The sequence below is a fragment of the Cajanus cajan genome, chromosome 5 (genome assembly GCF_000230855.2).
Source record: "Cajanus cajan strain Asha chromosome 5, NIPB_CcT2T_4, whole genome shotgun sequence".
NCBI classification, from domain to species: Eukaryota; Viridiplantae; Streptophyta; class Magnoliopsida; order Fabales; family Fabaceae; genus Cajanus; species Cajanus cajan.
Window position 1 is genome coordinate 54,472,170 of NC_138521.1, and position 23,970 is coordinate 54,496,139.

The following is a 23,970-nucleotide window of genomic DNA, read 5'->3' on the forward strand; positions in this document are numbered from 1 at the left end:
AATTCAATACAAAGTTTATCATTAGTCTCAATAAATAATAAGCATTTAATGTATATGAGATAGATTGTATGTTTCGGTTGATTCACATTGTCTTATAGATAATTTGTGTCTTACACTTTGTTTGATAAGTATTTTCAAAGATATTTTTGAAGACATTTTCTCTTATAAAAATGTTTCATTTGTTAATAGTAAAACTTTAAAGTTTGATGGATTCAAGATCATCTTTTGACTTAACAAATAGTTAATTAACTTAAAACATCAAATTTTATTTTAGCTTACTACACTCGATGCCATCTTTCCCATGCCTAGTGTCATTGAGGCATAAAGCCTGAGGCTTGCCCATGCTTGGCACCAATCCACTACATCTAGCATATATTAGGTAGAGAACATCTGAGTCAATCACTTTTAGTGTGTGCAAACCCATATCCAACCTCGTTTAAGCAAAAATTCTCTATCTGACTCATATTTGGTGTCACGACACTAGTGCTTAATATCGTCTATGCAGAAAGCATTTGTTTTGACCATGCTTGACATCACTCATTGGGGTTTGACGTCATCAAGTTAAAAGCCCCTCAAGTAATTATGTCTGACGCCTCTCATTTCTAAGCTTGACATGGCTAAGTTCGAGAACTTCGCATTGACTTATGCTTAACATTACCAATCTCACACTCAATGTGATTAGGGTAAAGATCCATTGACTTGAGCCACACTTGACACCATGAAGGCTTGTTTGACACGATAATGATTTCCACACATAGCAAAATCACCAAATTGGCTTGAACCTACAATTCCCCAAAAAAATACCAACATGCAATCCATGATTGAGCAATATGCATTATCAATGACTCAAACAATATTAATAATAACATGCAGCCACTCAAAAATCAAATCACTAAATCATTTAAGCACACCTTCAAGAGCACATTTTTAACACCACCTTCAATTTATTTTTTAACCAATTCAATCATTTAATGAATAAATCTAGGCAATAAGCAAAAATTATTTCTCAAAAAAAATTCAATTCACAAACTTCTTTTACCTCTAGTCACTCCACAAGAAAAAAAGATGAGGAAGAAAAAAACACTCCACTTAATTTTTACTTGGGATTCTCAACTTTGAAAGTTTTGAATCGCCAATCTACCTACTAAAATTAGCTGAATGAATGATTTAGAAAGAATTAGGAAAATGAGGGAAGGAAGAATTTCTCTAGTTTTGAAACTTATAATATTAACTTCTCTCTACTTTTTATAAGAATAGAACTTATGAGGTTAATTCTTTAAGAAAAATCTTATGTATCCTTATTCAAGTTAACCTAATTAACTCTAACCAAAATTATCTAAAAAATAACTTAACTTTTAAGAATCTCTTGATCCTAGAGCTCTAAAACATTAATAATTACAATTAATTCAACAATTAATCATATAATTCATCAATAAAACTAAAACACAGTGTTACAATAAAAACTTACAAGATTTTTATATATTTTAAGCCTATATATATATATATATATATATATATATATATATATATATTTGTTTATTTTAGTTCTTGTAGTTTTTTTTTATCCTTGACATTTTTTTTATATTCTATAGCTAGTTTAATATTAACAGGACTAAATAAACGTATAATATTAATATAATTAAGGTAATAAAAAATATTATAAATTAATATATTTAAATTATTTTTAAGTAACTCTGTAATTTTTTTATTATGCACCTTTTATGAATATTCATATTATGTGAGATGCTTTGTGTATTATTTATTTTTATAATTATTTTTTAATTTTTAATATCTCATGGACACTGATTTTGATTGATTTTAATATTTTTCTTACTTTTCAATTCACTAATTTACTTTTAAAACTGTATTTTTTAAAATCATAATTTATTTAAAGCTTATAAAATTTTTTTGGTCTTTGAATACAAAACTATTGTAATATGTTTATGATTCATTGGAATGCATGTAAGCTTTAAATTATATATTTTAATATTAAATTATTATCTCATTTAGACTGATTAAGTTTTCAAATTTATATTTTCGATAAAAATATTTTTTTAATTTCTCTAAATTATTTTATGCATGCTAATAAGAAAACGCTATTTTTAATTCTTCAAGTAGTTTGGACTGTACAAAAATAATTATTAAAAATTTATTTAAATTATTTAAGAAATGAAATGATGTATTTTTAAATTAGAGAACCAAAATAGATAACAAGACTGAATTCGAACTTAAGATATTTTGGAAAGACTTAAAATATATTTTATTTTATTTTTCATTTTTTTTATTTTAGTAATTATATTTTAATTAAATAATAAATTATATTAGACGATGTTCATGTGATTATCATCCATTGAATTTGATTGTTTACGTCAAAGCTGAGATCAAATGTTTTCTAAAATTATTAAGCCATATTAGACCATTGACATCACATGTCATCCTCATATTAACTTATATACGAATTTAGATCCATTGAAGAATTTTCCAGTTAACCAAAATAGTGAGAGACACAAGGTCATGAATTGATGTGTTATTACTCAATCGTAGAAACAACTGAACTAAACTAGTAACCTATTTGTATTTTTTTTCTTCTCCTTATAATAATAATCTTGATTTGAAATGATGAGAAGCATTTGTGAACACTGAAAAGAATATCTGATGAACATAAACAGTGCATGAAAAAGAAAAATGATGTACCATAAACATAAAGCGGCTTTCTTTGTCTTTTAAGGCCACCACCTTTTCAATGTTTATCTACTTCTACTTCATTTTGCACTTTGCAAAGGCCCCACCATTTTTTAAACACAAATTTGGAAATCAAATTCATCACCTTCCATTTATTATTTACGGGTTAATATGGAAATTTTGCTAACAAATTCTCAAAATCATTTCAGTTTCATTGTGGTCAGAGAAATGGTTAAAAATTACTTTATATATTCTTAATATTAAATGTTTTTAAAAAATTAAATATATATTTAATATTTCTAAAATACTATCACATTTATTTTATTTCTCCACTCATCAATCTACTTTATATTAAAATCATTGAAAAAAAGACACCTTATATCTCTACTATGAAAAATAAGAAAAAAAAATTGTCCAGTTAATTTTAAAAAAGTAAAATAGTTAAGTAAATTAGTTAAGAGAGTAAACATGTCCAAGAGAATATGATACCAATTCAGGGTATTCCTTTATTAATGTTAAAGATTATTTTGTTAATTTTTTTTTTAATAAATAAGGATTTTAAGAATTAGAATGGTAATTGACATGTTATCTTTAATTTCTAAATCAACGAATAAAAAATTTAGAAACAATTTATAAATTAAAATAAATAAAGAACTTAACTTTTATGTGCCGTTTATATATGTATATATTGTTGATTAATAAAAAAAATTACAATAAGTAACTTTTAAGATAATTACACGCTTATTTACTATATGTATAATGTATTTTAAATATTTAAATTCTTTTATGTGATCTTTTTTACGGTGAAATCTTAACTTTTAATCAGAAGTAAGTGAACAGAAGATTTGAATAATAAAAAAGAAAGATGTAAATTATTTATTGCATTGGAGAGAATCTGAATAATTTAATAATAGTTAATGTATATTTTTAAAATATAATTAAGAGGTATGTTTTTTATTTAAATATATTTTTAATTTTCATAATTTTCTTCTTATTTTTTATCCTTGTGAAATTTAGAAATATTAATTTTAGTTATTATTATTATTATTATTATTATTATGTAATATTTTTTAACTATTTATTTTCTTATTAAGAAGATGACATCAAATATTACCTATAATTATTATGAATGCACATTAGTGTGTGAGTTCTTAAAATAAAACCATACATCTAAAGGGAAATAAAGAAAATAAAAATTCTAACATTTGTTTTTTTTTTTTTTTCTGAAAGCAAAATACAACCTATAATTTTGGAAATTGAAAAATTAATTTATAGAAAAGTAAAAAATGATTGTAAATTACGTGAGTGAGTTTTTGGTGTGAAGTATAGTAGAGTGGTGTGTTGCTTTTTTATTCGTATTGTGTTGGTTTGGTGGGAGAGAGTGAGAGAGAGAGGTGGGTACTGAATTCCAAAACTCTTTTGTATTCAGAGTTTGAACGCACAAAGAAAATACAAAGAAGAAGATCACAGTTCCAATTCCAATTCCTTTGGATCTCTCGCAAACATGAGCAGTGGGGAGCTTCTCAACATCGAACCTCTGGAACTCAAGTTCCCTTGTCAGTTACTTTCCCTTTAACTCCCTTTTCTTTCTCTTCATTAGGGTTTCCATCTCATTTTGCTTTCTTCTTCCTGCTTTAGTTGAGCTCAAGAAGCAGATCTCCTCTTCTCTTCAATTGTCTAATAAGACCGATAGCTATGTAGCCTTCAAGGTAACATTTAAAAAAAATAAAAAAAAAAATTTACTTTGTGTTTGGGTAGTTTGGAGTGCGGTTCGATCGTGGGTTTTTGTTTTTGCTTCTGTTGTGAGATCTGGTGATTTTGATTGCGACGTCTCAACTTGACGTACTGTTGTTGTAATGTGGAATTGAAGCGGATTTTTTCGCCACTTTTTATGTGCTTGTACGGTCACTATGGGAAATTTTGGTGTTTATGTTTGGAGTTTTGGTTTTGTTTTTCAGGTGAAAACGACCAATCCCAGGAAGTATTGTGTTCGGCCCAACACTGGAATTGTCATGCCACGATCTACATGTGATGTTATGGGTACTCATATGATTATTTTGAATGCATATTGTTACCTTTTATTTCTGAGTTATGAACTATGATTTTTTGCGGAGTAATGATTTGTGTTCGTCCCCCCCTTTTTTTTTTATGTGTAAATGGAAGTTACCATGCAAGCGCAGAAAGAAGCTCCGGCTGATATGCAATGCAGGGATAAGTTTCTTCTTCAGAGTGTAAAAACTGTGGATGGTACCAGTTCGAAGGATATCACTGCAGAGATGGTATATGCTTCATGTTTTGCTAGTTGCTTTTGCATTTTCATTTGATTTCTTTTTGTTGTCTGAAATTACATGATTTGTGCCTTTGGGATTGTCTAGTTCAACAAGGAGGCGGGGCATGTGGTTGAGGAGTGCAAATTGAGAGTGTTATATGTTTCTCCACCTCAACCACCGTCTCCAGTCCCAGAAGGTTCTGAGGAAGGATCCTCACCAAGAGGTTCTGTTTCAGAGAATGGAAATGCCAATGGTTCCGACTTCATGCAGGTGGGTTATCTACTTATTCTGTTTTAGGTGATCCTTTCTTTTTTCCCATAAAACTCCAAGGATATCAGTTGGGATGCCTTTTCTTGTTGTGTTTTTCAGGCACCAAGAGGATTTACTGAACGACCAGAGGCTCAAGACCAATCTGCTGAGGTAAAGTAGATTTTTTTTATTTTTTATTTTTGTAAATATATGCAATTGAGTTATTAAAAAACAACCTTATAATCTCTGTTGGAGCATATCTATTAGAAGAAAATTCCAATTCCAATAGTTATGTTTAAGTGTTTGCAATGCCTGTTTTTGTCAATCGGAGTTTTTAACAATAGTAAATAGAGGCTTTAGAGATTTCTTGCTCTTACATAGACTCGTTTCTAGTAAATTGTTTTTTGATTGTTTTAAAAAAAAAACTATTGTTTTCATCTGAAGCTAGTCACAAATTTTTATTAATTTTGAACCTCTTTCCAAGCAAGCCATATAATATGAAGGAACATAGATACATACTCATGCTGATGACTTGTGTAAAGAGATGGCTTTCAGAAACAACTTTCTTGAAATTATATGTGTGATTTTGAACTTTGTGTATTACAGAACTGTGGTACTATGAACTAACTTCCTTATTCGTCTATAGTTGCAGTCTGTGTTAATAATTGTCTATGCACTCATATAAGCATAAGAAAAAGAAATACGTGTTTCAAGTTTAAAATTTCAAGTATGAATGCTGCAAAATTTACCTAATGATTAATGATTCCATTTTTCCCTGTGAGATAAAAGTTGATGGATAAGTATGTTTTCAAGTGTCAACAAGAAAGGTTGTTAACTTGATGTATTACTTATCCAAGATTAGGGAATCAATTGTAAATATTTTATTTTTAAAATTCAATCAATAAAAAAAAAAAAACTAGATAAAACCTAGTTTTTTTTATCCCTCTTCCACAAGCTTCTTTCTCATCCTTGGATGTCTCTCAGGCCTTGCCCCTTGTGTTCAGTTGGGGATACCCATTTCAATTTCTTCCATGTCTCACTTAAACTTCTTTCAAAGAGATCATTATACGCCATGTTGTGTAAACATAACATTTTAATCCTAGAGACTAGAGAGTATCAGTGAAAGAAGGCCAAAAAAGGAAGATTCTGAAAAATCTTTTTGCAACTCCATGACTATTTTGTGCATGTAGCGGTAAAAGAAAAGGTTTAAAGATAAATGTACCACTAGGATGGCTCTAGTATGCCTGTCATGAATAACAAATTTAAGCAACAACAAAGTGGTGGCTTTTGTTATTACTGCTCAAGGCTCAGTACTACATTTACATCTAATATGTCTTCTTTCCTTCTACTATTAAATTACCCGTGATTGGATTATGCAATTCTAGCTTCCATTTGAATTTAAATAATGTAACTACAAATATGAAAGTGATCTGGATAACTAGTTTTTGCAACTAAAATGAGAAACAAATTACTAATATGCAACACAAGAAACAAATCTCCTGTCAAAGAACAGTGCCTTTTTGAAGAAAAAGAAAAGAGAGATGTAAAACCTCTTTGATTTAGTTTATACGTTAATTTGATTTTTAAAATTAATATATTTATTATTTAGTCGCCAATATATTATATATTTATTCATTAACATAAAGTCACTCTCATTCTTTTCCAATTCATTATAAAATCGATCCATTGTATTTAAACTCTTTTTGGCTTGTGTGCTGTAAATTTGCTCTAGCCTGTAACTTCTAGAGTTGGCATCGTTTTGCGACTTTATTTTGATTATGGTTGCTTTGTAGCAGGCTAGAGCTCTTATCTCAAGGCTGACTGAAGAAAAGAATAACACAATTCTACAAAATAACAAGCTCCGCCAGGAACTGGTGAGGATTTACAGTATATGATATATAACTTTGTTTACCCATATGTCTGATATATATTTATTTTCCTTTTGGTGATGGGGAATTTTAATCTGGAACGTGAGCTCCCTCCAGTCGAATGAGAATGATTCTGCTTCTTGTTGTAGTAGTTTCCTTGGATATTTTTTTTTATTGTCTTAGTCTCTGAAACATCATCAGATATTCAGTCTAACTATTTATTTTGAAACCCTGCTTGCACTAAAAAGTAATTGAAAACAAATGATATGGGGGTAACAGGTCTTGTCGAGGTAACTTTAGGAGAGGGACTTAAATAGAATCTATGCTCTAGTTTTCTTGGTAAAAAAAATATTTTGTAGGGTCTTCAATAAGTCTTTTCTTTTTCATGTCATTGGGTAGTGTTTGTGAGCTTCAATTATTCGGTGTTAGGAAAACTAATGAATGTGGATTTTCTGCATGAGCATGTGAGTTCAGTTTTACGGACATTTGTGCAGAAATGATTGATATCTGCGCTTCATGTTGTTTCATATTAATTCCATATCTAAGATGTGTTTTTGAATGTGAATGATAACCAAACAACCGAGTATGATTTCATTAGTATTAAAGCAAGTGCCTTATTATGTGCTGGGTCTTATTTATATACCGTGGATAGCTTTGGACGAAATGAAACACTACACTTGATGCAATAATTTTACTATTTGTAGGAGCAACTGAAGCGGGAAAGCAACAAAAATCGCGGTGGAGTCTCATTTGTCGTTGTCGTATTAATTGGCTTAATTGGCATAATTATGGGGTATCTCATGAAGTAGACCTAAGCATTTATGAGATTTGATCTTTCAACATAGTTTTCGATCTTAGTTTATTTGTTCCTGACTATTCAAGCAATTGTGAGGAAAGTTAAAATAGATCAATTCAACAGATGTTGGTTTTTATTTTTATTTTTCCCTGGCTCTTTTCTTTTTCTTTTTCTTTTTTCCTCTTCTTTTTTTGGGGTGGATAATATTTTGGTAGAAAACATTGGGGGAAATTGTGGGTCTGTGGTTACTCATTGTGAACTGACTCATACTTTCGGTAACATGCATTCTTTTTGTAACTTAAATAGGGGAAGCTCCTTGTTTCTCTTTGTGTCTCATCTATTGACTATATGGTTATGTTAAGTCGTCAACGATGACCACGAAAAACATCAATCTTCATGGACTCTCTCGTCCTTCATGTCAAAAATGACCGTTAGATATGGAATAACGGCAGCTTGTCTATAAGTCACTGATAATTTTTGGTCTTTTTGACTAGGGTATTCTTTGAAGTATTGACGTGAAACTTATCCTTTTATAACCCTGTTATAACTTGGCTTCTTACTGTAAACGACACGCAAAATTGTTATAATGAAATGCTCATGCATCCTTTCATTTGTGTTATCGGATTAAGATGTGTATGCCTTCACGTCTATAATTTAGAGCAGGGTATTTCGGTGATTTAAAGGGAGAAAATGAATCATTTTATCTATTTATTAAACGTTTTTACTTATCTCAAGTCAACCACATATGCTGAAAGGGAACAGTAATTTAACTCCAAAACCAAAACCAAAACCAACTTGAGCTGTGTTTCTGAAAAGGTTACATTCAACCTAACTTTTAATTAAATGGGACATAGTTACTTTTCTGGATAGTGCATTAAAATGTGTAAAAATTCATTGAATAGATTTTAAATGATAAATCAAATACATACTTCATCCTTTAGAGGAGAAATAAGCTGCGTTAGCATCTAATTGAGTTTGTTAATATTAGTAGGAATACTTACGGATTGGATTTTTAAAAAATTCAAATCAAATTGATTTGATTTATTTTATAAAAATGGATATATTACTTGATATGTTTTTTTATAAAGTAGGTTGGTTTAGTTTTTTTTAAAATTCAGGTTGAATTTTTTAAATCTGAATTGGTTTAATAGAGTGTGATTATCCACTTATATATGGTTTTTTTTTTCAAAAAATCAAACTAATCTACTTTGTAAAATTGAATACGTAATTGAGCTGAAAACTTTAATTTATTCATCAAGTGGGTAGAAAATGAGTTCTTACTTAACTCATTAGTTTGAGTAACCATAATAATTTTTTTTATCAAGTAATGTCACGTTTTAATTACATATGCAATTAAAAAAAAAGACAGTAGCAAATTTGAATATATTTTACCAAGTCTATTTAGACATTTGATTTTTAGCATTTGAACAAGTCCTAAAGAGACAAAAAAGTTACTTACAATCACGGTCTCAATTTTATTCATGGTTACTGTCTCAGTTCTCTATAGTAGTCTATACTATTGATCCGTTCTTATTTTCTGCTTTCCTATAAGTAATAACTAGTCTAATATATTTACTTAGGCCTAATTATCTGGTATCAATCTCGGAACAAGCAAAGCCAAAATTTGATTGCATGCTTCCTCTCTAATTCCCCTCTTATCTATTTTAGTATTTTTATTCTTCTTGTTATCAAATCTATAAGAAACCTACAGGGAAAGACAGCAAGTGTAGTGCTTATTGATTACTCAACCAATTAAAAATTAAGATACATAAATTAAGTTGCAAAAGTCTACAAAAACCTTGTTGAATTTATTTTAATGTTTTAAATGTTTTATTGGTTGTGTTTAAGAGCGATCTTGTTTGTTATGTTGACTAGATTTATGTGCTACGGAAAGTCCTAACGCTGTGAATAAAACAAACGAATTAATTTATATATTGTAGGTACAATATAGTTTTTATTAGATTAATGTTAGTGAGAGTGAGTTAAACATATAGAGAGGGAGTTGGGTGGATCATTGGCACTCTGCAGAGTGTTGCTTCTAATGCTTTCATCCCCCAAATTCCAATGTGGTGTGAAATCTCCCTTAATAGTTACTTCTTTCTTGCGCACATCCACTGTGTACTCTGTCAACCCTGCATTTTAAAGGCTCTTTCTCTTTTAGCAGGGCCCATATTAAAATTTATTTAATTAAAAAATGTTTTGAATTAAATGCATAGATACAGCTAGGATGGTTAAATTTAGATGTAAACCCACGCTTAATAAAATAAATATTATTTTTGATTTTGTTGAATTCAGAAACATGTGCTAATATTTTTACAACAATTATACATTGAATAGATTGATTTTTATTTTTGCATTTGTTGCTACTAAAGCCTATTTCATGACTATATAAATAATATAATAAAAATTCTTAGAAAGTGAACTATGAAGCAACTCAATTCTACAAAACTTTTTTAAAAGATGAGAATTATTCTTTACTTATATAATATTTAATTATTTTATTTATAATAGACGTGAAATTTGAAAAAAAATTTGGTTATACAAATCCTTTTCAAGTTTTGATATTATTTTAAAAAGTGAATTAAGAATGCAATTCAATCTTATAAAATCAACTTATAAAGTGAAATTGTTTTACATTTATATATATACCCACACTAAAAAATTTAAATGATTCCTACATGTAGAACCAGAAGATTAGATAGATATATAACCATTATAAATACAGATTTACTTTCCATTAGTTGGTTGGTTAGGTTGAAGATAGACCAATTCTTTTTAAGGTTTAGTGATCGTTTGAAACGTGGTGATCACAAACGAATTTTATTTTTTCTAATAAAGTTTTCATTTGTTCGTACAAAGATTGAAGATAGTTTTGAAACCGATTGTGATGACAAATTTACATTTAAGGACAAAATAGAAAGCTGAGTTGGGAACCTACCAGTCATTTTGGATACAACTCTGGAAACTCTTCCCCTGCACTTATTGCATCCCATACTTGCCCTTATCACTACAACCTGAAACTGTTTATCGAACATTACAAAATAAAGCACACAACCTTATTTCTTTCCATGATTTATACTTTATAGTAAACTTTATTTACTCTCCCAAGCCGCAAAGAAGAAGAGACTAAAAGAGAAATAAAACAAAGTGGATTAACAAGCATTAGGAATAAATAAATAATCTAACGAAAAGAGAGATATTAAGACTATGGATAATGAATTGAGAGAATGATAAAAAACCTACCGAGGGAAGAGTCAAGTTCTCCATGTGTAAAAGGGAACGGTTATCATTTTCCATGCAAATCTCTGTTTTGTTAATGGCCATATGATTCTCTCCTTGTTATGGAACCAACACCATCCAATAACGTTTTTCTTCATCACCTTCTCGTTTTAAACCTTCTATTTCAATTATGCCATGTTTGGATAAACAAATATAATTTGAATAATTCAATGTTCCATACGCAAAAGCTGCCAAGCATTTGATTTGACATAAGAGATTGGCTGGCACGTTCCAACAACCAAATTTAACTAGTAGACTTTTTGGCTTCATGCTTCTCACTTTTATTTTTATTTTTATTTTTTTTAACAGATAAAGGTGTTTTATAAATTTAAATGGAGATAGATTAGTTCAAACCGCATATTACTAATGAAAGACTTAAATACTGATTATTATCCGAGAGAAACCATTCAAACCAATGAAAGAGTAGCGTGGAGAAAGTGTTATTTTATTTTACCAATGGAATTCTAAGTCAATTATTATAGATGTGTTTAACCATAGAAATCAAAAACGACGGGAAAAGACCTTGTAACAGCTTGTCAACCAAATACTCCATTTTTATTATGGAGGTGACCATCAAAGGTGAATCCAGTTACTCAAGTAATCTACTCAACATATCAAATGGGTAAACGTGTTGGTTAGACGTTCACGAAATGTCCAGCTTGAAAAGGGGATGGAAAATAAATGATGAAATATTTATATTACGGATTTCAACGAGTAAATATATATTGATGGTATAAATTGTCATTTAAAAAAAAAATTAATGAAATTTATAATAATCATTAAGTTATATCATCTCATTTTATTATTTATTTATTTTATCATGTCATTTATTAATATATTACGTTATCTCTATTTTTCTTTTCTTTCTCTCTTCTTTCCACCCTATTTACCCCCAAAATATAGTCAACGATTAATATTTTCCTTCTTTTAGAAAATCATAACTCTAATATAAATTCCGATAGGGTTAAGCGCCGATTACAAGAAAAATTTGATCTTGCGAGTGTTGTCTTAAAACGCAATTTAGTATTTGATTGATAGTTATATATGGAGATGCTTGCTCATACGACATCTTTAACCTGCACCGAGGTAAGTTTATTTTATCCATTCTCGTTATTAAATTCTCTTCATTAGAGCAATGGAGAACTTTCTACGAATGTTAACCACAAAATGAATGCAGAATATACATAAAAAGCATCTGACCTTGACCATCAGCATTAACGTCTCCGTTGCTGGCCATCACGGGTTTGGAGATTCCCTTCAAAAGCAATTGCATTATTCTAATAAAAATAAATTCTTCATATACAAGGCAAAGATCAAAACTTAGCTGAGCATTTGATTCCAAATAAACAATAAATAAATAAATAAATAACCTCCTTTCTTTTTTCATTTGGTAAACAGAAGGATTTTAAACTATTAGGGATACAGGTCGAGCAGATTTGTCCAGCACTCATACTACAAATTTCACAAGATCGTGATATTCTTGAAAAGGTTGAGGTGGGTTGTGACAAATTCTACTTGGATACTCGACATAAATTTCTAAAGAATGGATCCAGCATGATCCCGTCTCAGGAAGAAAAAATCCAGAGTGAAATAATATCTGGAGAGAAATTTGTTGAATAAATCCATATCACTTAACTCCATCATTGCCTGCATAACAATACAACATGCCGTTTAATTAAATTAACAAATCTTTCTCATTGTTAATAATAAAAAAAAAATCAGCTAAAGCACACGCTTATTAAGTATCATCAATTTGGTGCCACATCTTACAATTCCATCAACTTTCATTATTCTTATCAGTGCAAGTAAGAAACTAACTTTACATTGATCCATATCAGTGTATCATTGCTTAGTTATCAATAGTTCATTTATTAATGTTCACAAATCTGCTACCATTTGTCCTCTAATTCAAGATGAGGAGGGCATTGGCATCTAAAATAATATTGCATTATCACCATGCCAGTAAAACTAGAACATAGCAACCAATAACTTATATATACGCAAAACAATAGAGCCAAAAATTATATACAAACAACAACCCCACTTCCACACTGTGATACTTTATTCATCGGAATTTTCCCTTCTGAAACATTCCACTTGCTGGTAATATCTGATTATACGCTTTAGCATGGAAGAGTATAAATATTAGGTTCAAAATGTATATAGATATGAATATGAATTCTAAAACTCAAATTTCCGATACAGCTATGGACAGTGCTAATAAATCAAAGAAAATGACAGCATTAAAAAAGTGTCCAGTAAGGCAGAAGATAACCAAAATATATTCCATAGCAGCTATTTACGGAAGCATATTCAGAATTACTTTTGACAAAAGTCAAAATTATACAAGAAGACTGAGCAAACAGAGATTTCAAAACTTATATAGTGATAATTCACAAACAACCTTCAGAATGGAACGAGATCTATTCCCACTGGGATCTAGATTATGCATAGTGTTTAATTTAGATGAAGATAGGGAAGAATATTTTGGAGAGAATTTTAAAGAATGACAATGCTTTATTAAAGAGAGTGTGAAACACTAAAACATAGGTTCGACTTAAAATCCATATACGCAGACTCACAAAGTCACAATTTACATGGTGGAGACTGTTTCCTAGGCTAATATTAATTGAGTGCAACTTCCTAGACACCAAAACCCATGAGTATTAAATGCATATATCATGTGATACAGGAACATACCATTTCCCATGTACATTAACTAGAACTTTTGCCAGCACTCTCATATTAACTTTTCTAAAAACTAATTTACAACTTATGCTTAAACTAACTTTTAGTACACAACTAAATTTAGCTTATGGAGAAACTAACTTCATTTTTCCTTCTTATTTTCTTTCCCTATAAATGCTTTTGGAGGAGTTTACCCAAACAAGTCCCAAGCTTTTTTTACAAACAGCTTACAAAGCTTTTAAGCCTATTACAAATAAACATTCTTTTTCATCTTAATAATTTCATATCCACTAAACACAGAAGAAAAGGCAATATAGGCATGATTAGAGCAATTAGTTAGAGGTTAATACAGTTAGACGTGGACACAACTGGAAATTGCTAGAGTTCCCGGGGAAAGTCACAGAAGACGTCAGCAGCTGCAGCAAGTCCCTACAGGACATTCATTATTAACAATAGGTTTAATTGCCCATTTGATCCCAACTACGTATATACAATCTTTGTGTTTTAATCCCTACACCTAAACACTACTCGTTTTAGTATCTATACATACACATTTTAGAGGTTATACACTATACCGTCATCTGCTACTTCACTATAGCATTTTTGGGGCCAGTCACTATAGATTTTATAGAGTCAGCTGCTACATGCCACTATCACGGATTAATAACTATGGTCCTGGGTATCACCAACAAAGACAGAAACTGGTAACTTGGTTGTGGGAGGGTAGCTAAAAAACATTATGAATGAAAAAGAAAATATTTAGGAGTTAGAGATTAGAGTGGTTATAACTTTGAGAAGAAAAAAAAAATCATGAAAGAATCTCATTGAGAATTTCTAGAAGTACACTTTTGTACTCCATGCCAAGCAGACATTATCATAAGTCTGTGAAAGCAAGAAAATTATATAGTCATTGCAAAAAGAAAAGCTAGTAATATACAATTCGAAATGAATGATTAGTTGATTACATCACTTAACTTACCTCATTGTGTACATATTTGCCATATCTTCCACATATAAGACATAAAATCACCTGAGATAGGAAAACTCTGCTCATTTCTGTTTTGATTCCAAGCGTGTTTGGCTCCGCAATGTGTTGCATCTTATGCTCGTCTGAACAAAAGCATCAATTTGTAGATTCTACATTATTACTGAATTTGACATGGTTTTATCTTTATCCTTGACGAGTCAAAACACACGCTCCATTGTATTCTTGTTCATAGCCTTAAGTAAGCAGTCATGGCCTTAAGAAAGCAGTCAAACTCAAAAAGACAAATATACATGGCTAAACATACAGTACACTGGAAATGAGAAAAACAAAATGCAAAATATACAAAAGCAGATCTGCCTAAACTTGCAGTCTGAGAAACAAACCAGAATCTGTAAGAGTGCCTTCACACATTCTGAAGGATTAGCTTCCTAATCTCCATAGATACAATCGAAATAAAAATCATAGCAGAGACAGACTTCCAGCTAATTACAATTTTCTTAACAAAGGAAGAATTGGCGTATGTATGTATAAGCTCATGAAAGAAAACCCAACCACTTTGATTAATTATACAAACCTATATTCCCTTGTACAAGACTACTGAATCAAACATACATAACTTCCAGCTCCATCTCAAACTTCAGAAATCAAAAGAAATTGACACAAAAAAAAAAAAAAAAACTCTAATGCAAAACACAAAAATTAATGTTCATCTGGAGAACCTCCTCCTACTTCCAGAAACATCTCTGCGACTCTGCACCTTCTCCCCTCTCAAAGCCCTCTCTCTCTCCTTCTCCTTTCTCTCCCTCTTCAACCTCTCTTCCCTCAATTCCTCGATCGTCTTCCTCTTCTTCTGACCCTTACTCTCTCTCCTTTCACCGTCATCCCTTTCATCCTTAGCACCATCATCACTAGGTTTCCTCACATACCACGGCAACTGAACCCCCTTCCCCGCAAGCCCATACCCAAGCCTGTACTTCTCATCCTCCGGGCCCACAACAACAGCGGGCCGTGCCTCCTTCTCCTTCTTCTTCTTCTTCGCCGGTGGGCCTTCCTCCCGAATGGGGTCGAAAATCTTGATCCCTTCGAAGAGGTTGATGTGGCCAGGGTCGGAAGAAGGCTCGGGTTCGGACGGAGGCGGTGGAATCAACGGCTCCAAACCTTTGGCGGCGCGGAGGCGCTCGAGGCGGAACTCGGAGTCACGTTTTCGGGCCTGCTCGCGCTTCAGCTGCTCCTCCCTGGCGGCTTGCTCCTCGTCGCGACGGACTTTCTCTCGGTTCTCGTAATTGTAAACGTTCCAACTCTTCTGAGGAAGAATGTTGAGACCTCCGTGACCTCCCATTCTCGATCGATCGTGCTGGACGGTGAAGATTACCCTACGAATTGAAAAGACGGAGGAATTTCCGATGTTCTGTGCTCTACAAACCCTAATCCCCAAAACGAAGAATCAAGCCATGGCGTAAATTTTGTACTTTCTGGAACATCGATTTTTTTTTTCTTTAAAAGTTTAAATATGTTTTGAGTCAAATTCAAGATAAATTTATTTTTTGTCTTTTAAATTTAAAATTGTTATTTTTAATTTTTATAATTTTAAAAAATTTTATTTTATTTTCTTAGATCACTAATAACATATTTAAAAATGATTAATTAAAATAATTATGTAATATTAATCGAATTTAATGTGATATTTTTACTAATAAGAATACTAATATATAGATTTTATATAATAATATTTGATAAATTTCTTAATAAAATTTGAATATAAGAACTATAATAAATTTTTTTGAAATTATAAGGACTAAAAATAATAATTTTAAATTTGAGGGACAAAAATAGAACTATCCTAAATTTGAGGGACTAAAAACATAATTAAGTCTTCTTTAAATTATAATTATCATATTTATAAATTTATTAATTATTAATGATAGTGATAGATAAAAAAAGTATATTTATATTATTATATAAAGAGATATTCTTTTTTTTTATATTTGCTTTGAATTTTATTTTCTTACGAATTCTTTTTTTTTTTTTTTTAATTTTATCAAAAAAATTTATATATCTTTTTTAAGTATCAAAATTTCACTAAATGTATAATAGTTTTTATAAAGTATTTTTGATTTTTTTTTCAACTTTGATCGTCACTTTTCTGTATAATAACTATTTTTTTTTTACGTAAAACATATAGAAATATGAAATATTTCAATTTACTAATTATTGATAATAAAAAAGGTAGTATCTTTATTAAAAATATGAACAGTTTTTTTTCTTCTTATTTGATCTTTGAGATATACATATTGATGAAAATATTAAAATATAATAAAAAAATATAAATACTTTAAATAAATATAAATATATATATATATATATATCATTATAAATATAAGTAAATGAGAGCAAGTTATTTTAAAAATAACTTTTAATAGAGTTATTTTATTTAATAAATTATAATAAATATTAAAATTTAACAATTTAATAATTAAATTAAAAAATTTATTGAAAAGAATATAATTCATAATATTTTATTAATTTAAAAAATTACTTAATATTTTATACTCGAATTCAAATTTATATTTATGTAATAAAATATGAAATAACTTTCAATATTACATAATTATCGATAGTCGCACAAGTTGCCAAAGTTTTGTTTATAAGAAAAATGTGTAATAAAACATTTTTCAATATACACATTGAAAGAGAAAGAGAGACGAACAAAGAGATTGGATAGATGAGATTCTTTCAAAAGTTGTGTATTTGATTCATATAATTTTATTTTATTAATTTTTCTTTTTCTAGTTATTATATAAGAGATTTTTTTACTCTAGACTTAGTATACATAAATTTATTTTATTCAATAATTTATGTTTTATATCAAATTTTAATAATTTAATTGTTAAATTTAAAGTTCTCAATACACAAAATTAAAGTTGCAAATTTTTAAAGATTTTGAAAACTATTTAATATTTCGTTTCATTAATTCAATTTGAAGAATAAAATATTTTTATGATTATTCGTCAATTTGAATTAATGAAATAAAGTATCAAATGATTTGATCTATACATTTCAATGATTGGATCATTGAGATTTGATATAGAACATGAGTTATTGAATATTAGACTTATTCTTAAACTAAACGAATCTCCCCCTCTCTCTCTCTTTCTTTCTCTCTCTTTATATCTCTATTTATATATATATATATATATATATATATATATACATGTAAGTACTGCAAACTATTTTTTGTCTCCATAAATTAAAATTTCTAGATCTAATGCCGTCATTAACAATAGTGCTCGGTGAATTACATACGATACGATAGAGAGTATGTCTTTCATTACTTAATAATATTCTCTATTGAAATTGTAAAATAAAAAACTTTTAAAAGTTATATTTATAATAATTTTTAATTAATTTAATATAATTGATTAATTGTATAAAAAAATTGACGACAAAAACTTCTTCAAACTAATCATTATTTTGAATATTTGTCTATTCTTTTTTATTGTAAACAAGGATGAAGAAAAATAAGTTGTGAAGTAGATACTCACATCAAATTTGACTTAGTTTACTTCATTTACTAAAAATGATAGATTTAAAATTTATAAAGTAATTGTTTAACTAAAATGGTGAAATCTTATTGCTTTTAACTTTTATGTGCTAAGTAAAAAATTATTATTAATGAAATTTAATGATATAAAATCAATTGTGAGATCATTTAATAACTTTTTTTTTTAAAGTTACTATGCTTAAGAAAATAGTTTCTTTAAGTTATACAAGGTAAAAATAAGTTAAAACATAATCGATACACAATCTATAACAATATATAAAATATATAAAGGTTTTATAATTATTCATATGCACATTTATTGTATGATATTTTTATTCTTGTAATTACGTTCAAAGTATTCACTTTTTTTTTAATATAAATTATCTATTATTTTGTAACATCTTATGTTATTTTTATTTCTTATTTTTCTTTATGAAGAAGTAAAAATAACCATAAGGATTGATTCAAACTATTTATATATATATATATATATATATATATATATATATAATTAAGTTAAATTATATTTTTGTCATTTATTTTATTATTTTATTTATTTTAGTTTTTTATTTGTAAATATGTTCATTTGATTTTTTTTATTTTTTATATTTAAATCAATTTGGTTCTTAAAAAAAATATTTTATTTTAATTTGTGACACAATTTTGAATCAATTTTGATTAATTAATGATGTAAAACTTGTAACATTAAATTTAACTATATAAAAACTATGAAATTTAATTAACCATAGAAATAGTAAAAATTGTAAAAAAATATGTCTCATAAATAACTATAAAATAATATGAAATTATATTTTTTGAATTTTTGAATTTTTTCTAAATTTTTTTTATATAATTTTCATCATATTTATAATACTTTTTATTTACACTTGAGTTGTAATCGAGATTTTTTATATAAGAAAATCTAATAAAAAAATAAGTTTTAAGTATTGAATTAATTAAAAATATGTAAAAATAATCATTCTTTCAAAAAAAGATAAATTAGTTCAGATAAGAGATAAAAGATTAAAATAAATATTTAAAAAATAAAAAATAAAAATAAATTTAACATATAAAATAAAAAATAAAGTATAATTTAAATTTAGTGGTACACAGTATCATCTTACGTATGTAGTAAATAAAAAAAGGAAAGGTAATGAGAAGAAGATGGACTATTTGTTTGATGAGGTCATCATGCACGTCAGATTTATTGTATTCTACATTAACAGACAAATCGATAAGAAAAACAAGGTTGAAAGTAAACCTCCAAATGATCTGCCGCCACTAATCAACGCCCTACAAACTCCTCAGTTGTCAAAGCATTGAAGATTTCTCCATCCACAAATTTAAAACTAGTATTTAATATATCAAGACAAATTAATAAATTAAACTACTCTAATTCAGACTCTGTGGAGCAAAAAACAGCACTGTTGCAAAACTAGAAACAACCTTAGATGCTAGTGCTTGATACTGGATATTTGATGCATAACATACCTCTGCAGTTGTAAGATCTGAGCCATGGGAATAATCGGTTGTCAAAGCAATGGATCCATGGATGATACCAAGTTCAGCAAACCCATGCCATGGATCGGCATATACATAGCAGCAGCATCTCTTGCTTGCCTCATAGCAATAGCTGCAGATCTCGTACATGGAATCCGTGGTCGAAAGCTTTGGTTCCCTTGCAAATTCTTCTGCCTCAACGCCACTTCCTTGGCCCTTATAGCTGTTGCAGTGAAGTTATCGGTGGATCTCAACACCCCCATGCCTCACCGCAACGATCAGCTTTCAAAACTCAGCAGCAGCGCCTTGATCTGCACAATCATGGCCAATTCCATGCCCACTCTCGGCATCACGGAGAACAAAGACACCATGATGAACCTCATGGCCATGGCCATCCTCGTTGTCACCATGATTGTCAACATCTGCATCCAGTTTGTTACCGGCGTTATCTATGTCTTCTGGGTGGAACATGGTGTCATCATGCTCATCATGCTCATTTTGTTGATGACCATGACCTCCTCAGCCATAAGTATTCCAAAGATGAAGCACTATTTTGAGCTGAAGTATAAGATGAATGAAGAGGCACTTAAGGAAAGTTCAACCCTATTTAGGGAGGAGGAGAATCAAATCGTGAACAGACTCAGAGATCAACTAATGAAATTTTGGATGATGACTCACACAAGCAGCCCTCAATTTGTTCTTGGAAGGTCAGTGACTTGTACTGCCTCTGGTGGGTTCTGTCTTCTGAGTACCTTGACATTAGTTGAGGCCATGCTTAGGTCTTACCTTATGCCATGGTCGTTTGAGTTTTGCACCGGTGACTGTGACTACAAGTGGTCCATCATCTTGATTCTCGTAGTTCAGGTTGCTGCGGTGGTGTTCGGTACTATTGCTCCTGCTTTTAGATGGTTCGTTGTCATAAGTTATAGGTGCCCAAGTGCGAGGAATGGGAGCTGCAAGAGAAAGTTTCACGTAGAAGGGTACTGGACCACAAAGCTAGTGAATATCAAAGAAAGTCCTCTTGGTTTTCGAATTCATAATAGGCACTACAGAAAGCTGGCTCATGATGCAAAACTACTTCTATTGTGTTTCTGTATTAAACTTCAGGTGGGGATTGTGCTGATGTGTAAAGCCACTCAATACGTTTCGATATACCTGATGTGCTGGATCTTGACGTGTTATGATCATTGCAAGAAGTTGAAATCCAAATTTGTTTCTAGTGTCTCAAGGGTTAGCTCGGGAACAGAGTCAAGGCCTGGCCCAAAGCTTGATTTGAGGCGTTTTGTTTTGCATCTTGAAGGTGAGGAAGAATTCGTTGAGGTGATGATGAATCATAATCGTGATGCCACTAATCACTGGGTTGAAGTAGGAGAAAAGAAGCAGCCAAAACTTCTCATTGAATTATTGGAGAAGTGTTCTTTCTTGCAAGGGTTCAAGGGAGTTGGAGCATTTGACAGTGACCAAATTCTTTCTTTACATGCAGTAGAAGCTCCCCATAATTGGTCACTTCCTCTGGTGACACTAGCTAGCATTGCAGTGGCCCTTCCAAACATCAATAGGAGTTCAGTCAAAAAATTGATTAGTACAATAAATGAAGGGCTACCCTTTGTAAAGTTCATAGAAAATAACCTTGACAAAGAAAGAGATTTGTTTAAACTCGGAAAGGCTGCAGAAATTGTGTGGCTTGGAGTTGATCTATATGGCAAGTGGCTAGATGTGGATCTTCGTGAGCTCTCACTTCAAGATAAGTGCCCCAAAGAGACACTTGAGAAACTAGCTGATGCTGCAAAAATCAGTTATGAGAAATTTAAAGTCAAATATAAGCACATATGCATAAAGTTAAGCCCTTCATTATGGCCCAGCAAAGTATCGGCATCTCACACTATGTACAGAATATGCAAAACTGCTCTCTTAAATCATGAACTCATAAGAGACAACACGAATGAGAGGTTGTTCGAAGCACTTACACTGATGATTTCTGATATATTGGGTGCATGTCTCACCAACTTACCCCTTGTTATATCCAACAAGTGTTTGAATAGCACCATTGAAGAGAGGGAGGATACTGTAAGACATGCGGTTTACATTCTTGGTAAGACCAAGAAGATTATAGAAATGCTAGAAAAGAGAGCATTTCCCCACGTGGATTTCTGCCGAGGGACGTTCATTGAAGATTGGCGTTTAATGCATAAGCAAAAGAGTCTTTTGTACTTTGTTCCATCTTCACCGGAGAATGACACATATACATCTCCTCACAAATCAAGTGATTTTTACCTAAATATTGACTAAACGCCAGAGCAGAGGTACTGGTGATTTACAATTTTGTATATTGTTGCTGGAAAAGCTTTCAGATTTTGCTTGATGTATAAAGTTTAGGTAAACTAGGATAATTTAGGTGTAACAGAAGCATTAAAAAAAATTGTAGAGTAAATCACTAGTTTTTGTTGGAGTACCATGTATAAATTGTAAGTCTTGAACAATTTTTTTTTCAGGTAACTATATTATTAGTATCAATTATTTATCTATTTTATTGATAATTAATCTCTAAAAAATCTAACTGACCTACCTTTATTAGAGTCTCCTTTTTTAATAATATTTTTTTATTCACAAAATTCAAATCGGAAAATTTGTTTAAGGAGATTTAATCCGGTACTATTCAGACCAACGACTTGTTGAAATGTGTTGAGTACTTCTTTCTTGTTTCTTTTGTTCAATATGGCCAAACACAAGCAGGTAAGCGCATATTCATTGCTCAGGTTGCTTCAATAAGATATTTGTATCCTGGTTCACTCTGATTAAAAATATCCAAATGATTTCCCTTCAACAGTAAAAAACTATATGGAATCGATCTTGACTAATTAACCACCATATCAGCATTTCATCTTGCAAACTGTGGTTGCAATATGTTTCCAACAATTGATGTTTGTTTTCCATTCAATTCCACGATTAATGTGAATCCAACAGTGTCTTGCATAGTCCATTTCTGTTTTCATATTTAACTGAAAGTACAGCAACGTGAAGCCAAGCAAATGGATCTGTTTATCATTAGTTCCGAAACTAGAATGCTATTGCTAACAAATAAAAGAAAACAAACATTTTTACATATGGTAACTATCGGGATCAGGGTACAAACTATTGTCTCTATAGAAGATTTATTAAGGGATATGCTTCTATTGCAACGCCCCTCAACGACTTTCTCAAGAAAAGGTGTTTTCGATTCACTCAAAAAGGCTATAACTTCACTATCCCTTTCATACTTTAGACGGACGCTTCCGGAGTGGCTATGGATATTGTTTTAGTGCAGAAAGGACATATTGCATACTTTTTTGTCCTCCAACGAGGATTTCACATCCTTAGTTCATCAGATGCTGTCTTCTCCCACAGATCAACTTATGTTCAAAAACAGTACATGTAACATGACTCCATATTTAATGATTTAATGATAGCAAATGAAATGGATCGATGCTGGTGGCCATAATAAACATTGAGTGCTGCTGAAAATTTAATATTTTCATACTTATACATGCCATTAATTTCTGAGTTACAATTAATTTTTCTTCCAACAATATTAAACAGACATAAAAATAAGATAAATTAATTATTCTTCTAATTGCTGGGCAAAAAACCTCAATAGTTATAACAATGATGACACTCAAACTAAAACATGTTATCCAATGCATATTACTTATATCTTCTATCAACGGGTCGATACATCAGAAAGCACACTTTATATAAACTACTCATTTTAAAGATAAATTACATATTAAAATTGAAAAATTATAATAAAATTTATTTAATTTAAGTTATAATAAAAAATTAATTTCATTGCACATATATGTTAAATATTTATTATGTATAACTAAAATTTGTAATAAATTATATACAAATAAATATCATAATTAAATATATAAATTATATTTAAAATTTGTATAAATTGATATTTAAAATTATTCTAATATGAAATCTCCTCTAGAAAGACTTAACGGCTGTTTTGATTTAAAACGTGTAAAAAGTGATCATGCTTAGAGTTAGGAATTCCTATATATACACACCAGACAATATTATAAATGTCCTTTTATTTCTTGCCATGATCTCACAAATCATGTTGT

At 30.1% G+C, this 23,970-nt stretch overlaps 4 protein-coding genes across 5 annotated transcripts; 2 read left to right on the forward strand and 2 right to left on the reverse strand.

Annotated features, from left to right (window-relative positions):
* Positions 1–4,026: 4,026 nt before the first annotated feature.
* On the forward strand, positions 4,027–8,168 carry LOC109807043 (vesicle-associated protein 1-2). Of its 2 annotated transcripts, none has more exons than XM_083075374.1 (8): positions 4,027–4,238; positions 4,321–4,391; positions 4,641–4,722; positions 4,846–4,961; positions 5,058–5,222; positions 5,322–5,372; positions 6,995–7,075; positions 7,774–8,168. In XM_083075374.1, the coding sequence occupies exons 1-8, from the start codon at positions 4,187–4,189 to the stop codon at positions 7,876–7,878; spliced, it is 723 nt and encodes a 240-aa protein (XP_082931500.1). In that variant the 5' UTR covers positions 4,027–4,186; the 3' UTR covers positions 7,879–8,168. The 2 variants fall into 2 exon arrangements, with proteins under 2 accessions (XP_082931500.1, XP_020225160.1); XM_020369571.3 differs by having other exon boundaries at positions 4,029–4,238; positions 6,998–7,075.
* A 1,602-nt stretch (positions 8,169–9,770) lies between these two features.
* On the reverse strand, positions 9,771–15,210 carry LOC109806852 (Heavy metal transport/detoxification superfamily protein). Its single transcript, XM_020369384.3, has 3 exons — positions 11,109–15,210; positions 10,804–10,879; positions 9,771–9,997 (listed from the first exon to the last, which is right to left on the reverse strand). The coding sequence occupies exons 1-3, from the start codon at positions 11,187–11,189 to the stop codon at positions 9,834–9,836; spliced, it is 321 nt and encodes a 106-aa protein (XP_020224973.1). The 5' UTR covers positions 11,190–15,210; the 3' UTR covers positions 9,771–9,833.
* A 146-nt stretch (positions 15,211–15,356) lies between these two features.
* On the reverse strand, positions 15,357–16,311 carry LOC109809930 (leukocyte receptor cluster-like protein). Its single transcript, XM_020373358.3, has one exon. It carries the CDS (start codon positions 16,157–16,159, stop codon positions 15,527–15,529), a length of 633 nt encoding a protein of 210 aa, XP_020228947.1. The 5' UTR covers positions 16,160–16,311; the 3' UTR covers positions 15,357–15,526.
* A 3,338-nt stretch (positions 16,312–19,649) lies between these two features.
* Positions 19,650–22,375, forward strand: LOC109809627 (uncharacterized). Its single transcript, XM_020372991.3, has one exon. The coding sequence runs from the start codon at positions 19,877–19,879 to the stop codon at positions 22,148–22,150; it is 2,274 nt and encodes a 757-aa protein (XP_020228580.1). The 5' UTR covers positions 19,650–19,876; the 3' UTR covers positions 22,151–22,375.
* Positions 22,376–23,970: the final 1,595 nt, after the last annotated feature.

Excerpts from the sequence above, each read along its gene's own strand:
- LOC109807043 (XM_083075374.1), top strand. The coding sequence starts at position 4,187 with ATGAGCAGTGGGGAGCTTCTCAACATCGAACCTCTGGAACTCAAGTTC. Across the intron at positions 4,392-4,640 it reads ATAGCTATGTAGCCTTCAAG|GTGAAAACGACCAATCCCAG; the intron begins GTAACATTTAAA and ends TTTGTTTTTCAG. Across the intron at positions 7,076-7,773 it reads ACAAGCTCCGCCAGGAACTG|GAGCAACTGAAGCGGGAAAG; the intron begins GTGAGGATTTAC and ends TACTATTTGTAG.
- LOC109806852 (XM_020369384.3), bottom strand. The coding sequence starts at position 11,189 with ATGGCCATTAACAAAACAGAGATTTGCATGGAAAATGATAACCGTTCC. Across the intron at positions 10,880-11,108 it reads AGAACTTGACTCTTCCCTCG|GTTGTAGTGATAAGGGCAAG; the intron begins GTAGGTTTTTTA and ends AAACAGTTTCAG. Across the intron at positions 9,998-10,803 it reads AGTTGTATCCAAAATGACTG|GGTTGACAGAGTACACAGTG; the intron begins GTAGGTTCCCAA and ends TTTAAAATGCAG.
- LOC109809930 (XM_020373358.3), bottom strand. The coding sequence starts at position 16,159 with ATGGGAGGTCACGGAGGTCTCAACATTCTTCCTCAGAAGAGTTGGAAC.
- LOC109809627 (XM_020372991.3), top strand. The coding sequence starts at position 19,877 with ATGGGAATAATCGGTTGTCAAAGCAATGGATCCATGGATGATACCAAG.